The sequence below is a fragment of the Staurois parvus genome, unplaced genomic scaffold (genome assembly GCF_062004578.1).
Source record: "Staurois parvus isolate SC_StPar_1 unplaced genomic scaffold, SC_StPar_1.0 ptg001133l, whole genome shotgun sequence".
Lineage (NCBI taxonomy): Eukaryota > Metazoa > Chordata > Amphibia > Anura > Ranidae > Staurois > Staurois parvus.
In genome coordinates, this window is record NW_028318929.1 from 1009985 (window position 1) to 1019830 (window position 9846).

The window sequence follows — 9846 nt, forward strand, 5'->3', positions numbered from 1 at the left end:
AATCAAGGGTTCCTGCTGACAGGAGGAAGTGCACTAATATTTTTCAAAAGGAATTTTATGCAAAACGTACTTTCCAGGGTACTGCCTGGGCCCAATTAACATTTCAAAATTTTCCCTAAAAAACAGAACACTTCACTTTGAGTTCAGCTCCACTGTGAGTAGATAGGTCAGACTATCTTCATGGATTCTATAATTGTAGAAGAGCCTAGGTACTTGCAATACTTGTAAAATGAGAAGGATTCTTTTTTTAATACAGAACATAAATACTTAAATCTGTCTTGATATAAAGTGACCTTGTCATGAAAATGAATTAAAAAATGTTCCATGTAAAAGGAGAGAGTAAACACTCAAATCTCCTTCTTCAAATGCTGCTGAATGTCGTTCTTACAGTGATGCGGAGGCTCATGGCAGAACCTGGAGAATTAAACTCCTGGAATTATTAGTTCCTCTACAGCAGCATTTCTCAACCTTTTTCGCATGGAAAAACCTTTGCAATAACTGGGAACCCCTGCCAAACATTACTATAGCCACCACTCATAGTACATTGGTGTGGTGGTCAGTGGGAAGAATGTTCTTTACATTAGTGGTCTGTGGGAAAATTGACCCTTACATTGGTAGTCAGTGGGAAGAATGCCCCTTACATTGATGGCCATTGGAAACCCCCCTTACATATTGCTAAAAAGTTCACTGGTGTCATTGTTAATTTACTTGAGAGGCAGAAATTGCTCATTGCTTAAGGAACCCCTAGAAACCTCTAGAGAAAACCTAGAGTTTGATGGAATCCTGGTTGAGAAATGCTGCTCTAAGGACTTCAGCAGAAGATTCCTCTTCAATGGGAAGGTGTTTGGAGGTGTGGGCAGCTGAAAGGTTTTTACAAGAAACATTTTTTTGCAATTTAATTTTTACGACAAGGTCACTTTAAATCTACTGTAATCCCATACACAGTTGCATTGAAAGAAGTAAGAAGAGGCCACAGACACTACAAGGTTTATTTACTAAAGCTGGAGATTGCAAAATGAGGTTCACTTCTGCATAGAGACCAATCAGCTTCTAACTTCAGCTTGTTCAATTAAGCTGTGGCAATAAAACCTGGAAGTTGATTGGTTTCTATGCAGAAGTGAGCCTGATTTTTCATGCTTCAGTTTTAGTAAATTAACCCCTACATGTCCCAACTTCAGCTTGGTACCAAGTTTACGACATAACAGGGAGCAATGATGATCATGAACACCGCAGAAACACTTTGCCAACCACAGAAAGTGAGATCAAAGTATGGTACCACGGCTAGGAGGGCTGTATTTAGTTTCTTGCTGCTCATTTCACCTTAAGCGGGGTTAAATAATAATTTTGACAGTAAAAGTTCACATATCCTCTCAGATGATCACATTTACATTTATATCTACACAACTTTAAAACACTATTTTGATGTAAATTATTTCAGAAGTTTTCCCCACAGTAGAGAAGATGCAGATTGGACAAAGACAATATTTATAAAAAGGTAATGGCATTTTAGATGAGTTTCCAATGCTGTCTGGTTTTTGACTATATAGTCCTGGCAGTCTTACCCTTTGGGCATTATCCTGCAGTCGAGTCATTTGCACAGCCACAGGGTCTTGTTCCTCTGGAGAGGAAATCTGGAAAAAGCAATACATAGAAATATAAAATCTGATTTCTTTATCAGTCAATACACCATTCTAGTATGCATATCTTTCATACAAGCCTATGCAAAGCAGAGCAAACAAGACCTATCAGAAGAAACAGAAACTTGTACTCAATGCCCAGTCACTTAATCTAGTACTGTACATATACGCTCTTATCAGCCAGACTCTTGTGAATGCCACAATTACTTTTAAGCCACTTAATAAAATTTTCAAAAAAATACCACACTAGGTTGGTTGCCTGTCTCCCATTTTCAGGTTTGCAAATAAAATACATTTAGATTGGTTAACCTCCCTGGCGGTCTGATTATTTCAGATTTTTGGTGCTGAAAGCGGTACCATTATTTTGCATGGAAATATGTAGTTTTTTTTATTGTAGGCTGTAATATTTAGGAATAACTCACTGAAATCTGTCCGAACAAGAGTCTAGTAAACATCCCGGGTATGATAAAATTTGAAACACAAAATCATAAATTATAATTTAATAAATAATCATAAAAAATAATAATATAATAATAATACATTTAATTCAATAATATAATCAAACCAAAAACACTGAAATTTGAAATATAGCGCCAAGTTCGCACATCACTGAGCAAAGTCGCAAAATTGTTTTCAGTGTCTGATGATGAATTTCTCCACGAATCATTATCATTCAATTCTGCAAGTATTTCTGATTTACTATCGCTGTTCTCTAGCTGATCTAAACCCGCTTTTGACCTAAAGGGACGCTTTTTGGACGCCATGGACATTTCTAAGTTTTCAGGCAGAAAGAACAGTCAAAATGCAGACAGGGGACAGGACAAAGCACTAAGGACAAAATGTATGTGAAATGGTTTGAAACAGCAATGTTTTACTATGTAAAATTCGTTTTGAAAAAAATGACATTTTTAAAAAATGTTCAAATTTCCCGCCGGCGCCCGTACATTCCGACGTCACAGGGACCGGAACACAGAAGCCGGATGCCGGCATCAGCTGGATGAGATGGCCGGGGACGCTGCAGGAGACACATCGCGGGAGCGAAGGACAAGGTAAACTCTGCAGGGACTCCCTATGCAGCGCCGCATGGTAAGCCCGAGTGTAGCTCGGGGTTACCGCTTTTGGTACAGAAACTTTACCCCGAGCTACACACGGGAATACCGCTAGGGAGGTTAAGGGTTACTGTATCTTTTCATTACTGTACTTTTCCTTAAAAGAGGAGAAGCCTGGCAGTATTAGGGTTGTTTGTTCGAATCCCAACCACGGCACCACCTGCCTGGATGTTCTCCCTGTGCCTGCGTGGGTTTCCTCTGGATACTCCGGTTTCCTCCCACACTCCAAAGACATGATGGTGGGTTAATTGGCTCCTGTCTAAATTGGCCCTAGTATGTGTATATATGAATGTAAAGTAGGGACTTTAGATTGTACGCCCCTTGAGGGTTAGGGACTGATGTGAATGTACAATGTATATGTAAAGCACTGCGTAAATTGACAGCGCTATATAAGTACCTGTAATAAATTAATAAATAATGTTCAAGGTTGATCTAAGTAAGCCTAAAGCTGGCCATAGTAGGAGTGATTTTCTTTCCTGCAACCGTGGGTTGCAGGAAAGAAAATCGCTTGATTCCCCCATCAACACTGACTGTAATGATGGGGGAATCCCTCCCGCAGAGCCATTGTGTTCTCCTGGAAGATGCTTATACTTACCTATTCTCAGAGTGCTCTGTTCCAGTCATGTGATCTCCCCAGAGGTTTTTTTTGCCACCTGTGTCCCACTGAAGAGACTTCTCTTCACTTCCTGTCCCATAGCTGTAACAGGAAGTTAGGGGAAAAATTCACCAGAACCAGATCTCCTCAGCTCCTCCTACCACTCCATCCCCCACAGCCATTTCCTCCTGTACCACTATCCCCTCCCTCCTAGATTGTAAGCTCCAAGGAGCAGGGCCCTTGAACCCCTCGTGTATCGCATTGTATTGTTATTGTACTGTCTCATGTATTGTCTCCCATTGTAATGTACAGCGCTGAGCGAACTGTTGGCGCTTTATAAATACTGTATAATAATAATAATAATAATAATAATAATAATAACTAGTGTTCCCATTGAAAGATTTCCCTTCTATTCCTGTTCTAATAACCCCGCAAAATTTAGGATTTTCTTTTGCTCTCAGCAATAATGGTCACACCAGAACAAATAGAAAGTTCTATTTCCCTGATGAAGACACAAATAAAAAAAACTGACAAGTGTTCTACTCTCTCTCTTTCCACTTTATCCAAAATGAAAAAAAGTTTTGAATTCCTATACAACATCACTTCTGGGTTTCAGCTTGGACACCAGCTCACTACCACTTTTCAAAGTTCTGCCTCTAATTCAATGCTGACCTCCCACTTGCTTGGGTACCTAATAAAGTGGCTTGTGAGTGTATGATACACAGCTTTAGGTTAGCAGGGGGATCAAAACAGCATGATAATCAGCCAATTCTGTCTTCTTATTTATTCCCTTCAAAATACACTATAGACATTACAGGGTGGTCATATGTGCAGGTAGGATCCAACCCTCCTCAACCATACTCCCATTCTTGTTTAGCCGTTGGACACCTCAGGCAAAGGCTTACCTAGAGGAAAACACTTGCAAATGGACAAGGTTTTTCCAATATGTCTGATTACTTCTCAATCTTAGGTCAGCGGTGTCTGAGGCCAATTTAGGCATTCATTTGCTACCCAAAACAGTCATCGAACGTTTATGGGCACCTTTATTCATGGTACAAAATAGTATATAATATTTAGACTTTATGTTGTGACTATTCTGCTATTGATGTCTTCATCCATCTCTTCATCTTGGCTGATGGCAGCTCTCAGATTCTCAAAGGTCTTCGCTCATCTTTAGCTATCATACGTTTAGTCTTCTTAGTACTGGGAAACATGTTCCTCTTTTGGAGTTCCACTTCCTATATGTCAAGTGTTTCCTTTAGCTGTTTTAGTGTCTTAGCGGTCAAAGACACATCATCAGCAATAGGCCAGCAGAGTGATGTGAACAGGTCTCATTCGCCATCTAACCAGTATGAAGGATTTTGTTCCAACAAATTTAATCATTACTGCACGTTTCTCTTTGGTCTTTCTAGTGATCTGACAAGCTACATGAGTCAAGGAAATGTGGTCTATCCACAAAATTACACCTTCTGCCATGTCTCAGGCACAGGTATACTTAAGGAAAAGTATATCCATTTTAAAATGTTTGCTCTTTTGTAACATTGTTAATAATAGAGATTTGTAGATGAACCACTAGTAGAAAGCTCTGGAAATTCATTCTCTGCTCTCAACAGGCGTTAAGATTCAATATCAACCAGACAAACAGCGCATTGTTTTCCATGAACCAACTGAGATCTTGCATAATTTGATTAATTGGCAGGAATTGTCATATTAAAGTGGTTCTAAAGGCAGAAGGTTTTTAACTTTAACGCGTTCTATGCATTAAGGTAGAAAACCTTCTGGGTGCAGTTCCCCCCTTATACTTACCTGAGCCCCATCTCGATCCATCGATGTGCATGAGAGCCGCAGCTCTCCTGGGTCTCTCTCTCCTCACTGGCTCACACAGCAGCAGGAGCTATTGGCTCCTGCTGCTGTCAATCACAGCCAGTGACCCAATGAGGAAAGAGTGGGAGGCAGGCCCTAGCCATGCTCTGTGTGTAATTGGACAATGTCCATTCACTGGAATGCAGCTCGGGAGCAAGCCCAATCGAGTGCCCCCATAACAAGGGGCTTGCTATTGGGGGCACTTGGCAGAGGGGAGGAGCCCAGATCACCAGCAGGGACCCAAAAAGAAGAGGATCGGGGCTGCTGTGTGCAAAACCATTGCACAGAGCAGGTAAGTATAACATGTTTGTTTGTTTTTAAATTACAACATTTAGAATCATTTTAAGGCTGCCATGACTTATTACATGACCTGTGTGGCGTCCGAATGCTAGTGTGTTAGAAGACAACATTGTATTTTTATTGGTGCAAGGTGAAGGGTATATATGTGCTTGTATATTAGTTATATAATTGTTTATGTCTTTTTGACACATGCTCACAATTGTTTGTTTTGTCTAGGGGTGAGGAGAAAGCTTATACTTGGCCGAGCCTTCATTCAACCAAAAAACAGTGCTCCCCCACAGTCCAGTGGTGGACCATTCCTGGTCAATGGAGACTGCTCTGGGTTTGATGATGTCAGGAACAGTCCACAACTCAAGACTGCCGGAGTATGGAGGTGCCGGACCAGTCTTGTACTGGGAGGATTACAGGATTAGGTAAGTATATCTCCTCAAAACAAAAAAGGAGCAGTTAATCTGGAAAGCTTTTTTTTTGCCCGGAGATTAGCTTTAACATAGGTAATGAAATAGGCTGAAAACACTTTTATTATTATTATAATACAGTATTTATAAAGCGCCAAGAGTTCGCTCAGCGCTGTACATTACAATGGGAGACAGAACATGCAACAGTACAATAACAATACAATGCGATACACGAGGGGTTCGAGGGCCCTGCTCCTTGGAGCTTACAATCTAGGAGGGAGGGGATAGTGGTACGGGAGGAAATAGCTGTGGGGATGGAGTGGTAGGAAGAGTGGAGGAGGTTGGGAATTAGCAGGGGGTGGGGTAGGCTTCCCTGAAGAGGTGTGTTTTCAGGGTGCGCCTAAAGGAGAGGAGAGTAGGTGATAGTCTGATGGATTGGGGTAGGGAGTTCCAGAGTATGGGTGACGCACTGGAGAAGTCCTGGAGGCGGGCATGGGTGGAGGAGACTAAGGAACTAGAGAGAAGGAGGTCTTGTGAGGAGCGCAGGGTGCGTTGTGGGTTGTATTTGGATATTAGGTCGGTGATGTAGTTTGGGGCAGTGTTATGGACAGCTTTGTACGTCAGTGTTAGGATTTTGAATTTGATCCGTTGGGCAATCGGAAGCCAGTGGAGGGATTGGCAGAGGGGGGTGGCGGAGACGGAGCGGTTGGAAAGGTGAGTGAGTCTGGCTGCCGTATTCAGGATAGATTGAAGCGGGGATAGTCTGTGGCGAGGCAGGCCAGTGAAAACACCATAGATTTCTATTAATATCTACTTTCTCTTACCAGAGAAATACATTTGAAGGATACATGCAGATATATAGAGGAATGAGATTGAATATATCAGAAAAATACTCACTGGTTTGTACACAATTTTGGGCTTCATTTTTTACCAGACCACGCCACTAACCAGTTCACTGTCCTGAAAGAACACAAAGTAGTATATTGTCACTTTTATTATTTAAGCTTTTTAAAATGCTATCTATGTTGAGTTAATACCTGCATTCCTTTCCATTAATATAATTTTAGTATTGTAATACATTTGCACGCAAAACCACCAGTTACAGGAATTTATAGACCAGATTTTACTCACGTGTATATGTGTTCATGGGTCAATATGGTCACATAGGTGAAGAGAACATTGCAGCGGCTGTAGCAGTGACATTCAACTGAAGGCCAGAAACCTCTTTCCCTTTATTCATCAAGTGAAATAGACACGTGCTTTTACATGGGCAAGCTACATAGTTGTGAAAGTCCATATGGACACAAAGCTGGCTGTGTAATCACTTTTATGAGAGGCCCTGCAACTAATCTTGTGACAACATGGTGACCTTCACTCACGACACTACAGACTAGCTGTGCATGAAGGAATATTGATAACTAAGCCCTATCATACGCTGTTCAATTTTTTTTTATCTTTCAGCTAGCTGGCTGAATGAAGAAAAACTAAGATTCCTCTATCCACTTAACTGAGGTGGATGGAGGAATCCCCCTGCCAGGATACTGTATTCTGACAGTGGGACCCATCACTGTCAGACTACAATGATCAATGGCTGCAGCTGATGATTGAGGCAATTTTTCTTACATGTCCCTGTTGCACAGGTCGAATTTCACATTTTGGACAAATATAATAAATGCACATTTTTTTGCAGGTAAAAAATGTGCATTTATTATTTTTGTCCAAAGGAGCCTGGAAAGCATTGCATCAACAATCAGTAGACCGCTGATGCCATGCAGGTCTCCTGCAGACTTGTCAGAATATCTGCTTGCCGTACGGAAAATATGGGATGTACGGGATGTACGGTGAAGCAGATATTCTGACAGGAAGCTCCAATTAACTACCACGGTGCACCACAGTGCCATGGTAGTTTATTGAAAGCTACAAGCCCACAGCCGCTAAGACTGTCTGGACTTGAAGTTCATTAATTCACAGAAGTCCGTGAACAATGACGTGGCAGTGTGGGCCCTATTTTCAAATCTGACAGTACGGGGAAACTTCTCCCCGTACTATCTGGAGGGGGGGGGGGGGTGGCGGGCCCCTGCTGCAGCTATGGGAAAAACCGGGTGGAACATTATTTATTTATTTCAGGTACTTATATAGCGCCGTCAATTTACACAGCACTTTACATATATATTGCACATTCACATCAGTCCCTAACCCTCAAGGGGCGTACAATCTAAGGTACATGTTCCCAAAGGTGAACTTATCCTTTAAGGTTAAAAATAAATCTTCTGCAAGCAAGGATATGCTCTGTACACATTTCATGTCTGAGAGTTACAAGCACTTTAAAATTTCAATCAGACCTGCTATCTGAATGTAATCCCAGACCAGGGGCGGACTGACCATTCGGGCGCTCGGACACTACCCGAGGGACCGGGGTCAGTAAGGGGCCCCATGAGATGCCCCTGGTATCTTTTATAGGCTTTTTTGGGTGTGGTTTGAGTGTGGGCGAGGACATTGGGACCCCATGATCCCCTATTGCCTGGGGGCCCCATGAGTTGTCAGTCCACCCCTGTCCCAGACATATCAAACATGTTTCCTTTGTGCCTAGAACATGTACATTACAATATGTAAGCATTTGTCCCAAATGAAAACCACATTCACAGTTAGATTTTTGTTTAAGAAAACATTTCCATCCAGCTCCTTCAAATTTAGTTGATACCATGGTTGAAGACAATCATCGTTCTGATCCCATTCAAATATTGAACAAACGTCTTGAAAATTCAATTTTTTAAATGAAATTTTACTGGTGTATAGTGTACTAGTGTATGGGCAGCTTTGGATAGTATTGAAGCCAGGGGTTCCAAATAACCCATAATATTTTTACAAGAAAGCCAACAATGGCAGCACAGGGTAATGCCTAGTACACATGATGAGAAAATCGGACATAAAATGCCGCTTTTACAGTGATCATCCAATAATCTGATTGTTAGTAGACAGCTTTTGAGAGCCAAATACAACAGTTCATGCAAAGTTTTCAGAAGGGACAAACATTTTCTCGTACAATACCAGAACCAGGGGCGGACTGACAACTCAAGGGGCCCCCAGGCAATAGGGGATCATGGGGCCCCTGTGTCCTTGCCCAAACTCAAAAAAGCCTATGAAAAAGGTACCAGGGGCATCTCATGGGGCCCCCTACTGACCCCGGGCCCTCGGGCGTTTCCAAATGGTCAGTCCGCCCCTGACCAGAATAAACAATTTTCATCTAATCAATACGGTGTTTATCCCCCCAAAAATCAGGAAACCGAAAACACGCATGCTCAGAAATGAAAACATACACTAAAATACAATACAATACAGTACAAAACTTACGAAGTTGTATTCTGTCGTACGAGACTTTTGGTAACTTTAGTAACCTTCTCATTTTCGATGAGACTAGCTTTAAAAGAAAAAAAACAGATGATCATTCGCTCAGTATTCTCATTGTGTGTATGAAGCTTAAGAGTTTGAAGATATGATCCTGGAAGACGTGTGCAGTTTGCAGTAATTGTGTTTGTCTTAGCAGTCATGTGCCATTCTGGTATGAGGAAGTTACAGCTACACAAATTGTCTCAGTCTCAGCTGATTCATCGCCGCAGTCAGCAAATAGCAGATCTGTTGTCTTTCACATTGAAACACCTTCTCAGGTTAATAGGTAAAAGATCTGTCCTGAGCAAGTGCAGTTGCTCCAGAAAGGGGGATCTCTGCTGACTTCTGTCATCCAATCATGTGCAAGCAAAAATGCTGTTTTCTTTTCCTAGCATGTAATGCGGTATTCTTTGTAAAGTGATGCATCACCTCATTTACTAAGCTCTGGAGCAGGGGCGGACTGACCATTCGAGCACTCGGGCATTGCCAGAGGGCCCGGGGTCAGTAGGGGGCCCCATGAAATGCCTCTGGTACCTTTTTTATAGGCTTTTTTGAGT

At 41.8% G+C, this 9846-nt stretch overlaps 1 protein-coding gene across 1 annotated transcript in view; it reads right to left on the reverse strand.

The window, feature by feature from the left end:
• PLD3 (phospholipase D family member 3) overlaps positions 1–9520 on the reverse strand; it is a 36047-nt gene extending 26527 nt beyond the window's left edge. The window contains exons 1-3 of the mRNA XM_089659118.1: positions 9254–9520; positions 6800–6862; positions 1563–1631 (exon numbers count right to left, since the gene is read on the reverse strand). Of these exons, the coding sequence (XP_089515244.1) occupies positions 1563–1631; positions 6800–6826 (96 nt within the window). The 5' untranslated portion in view covers positions 6827–6862; positions 9254–9520. The remainder of the gene's footprint in view (positions 1–1562; positions 1632–6799; positions 6863–9253) is intronic.
• Positions 9521–9846: the final 326 nt, after the last annotated feature.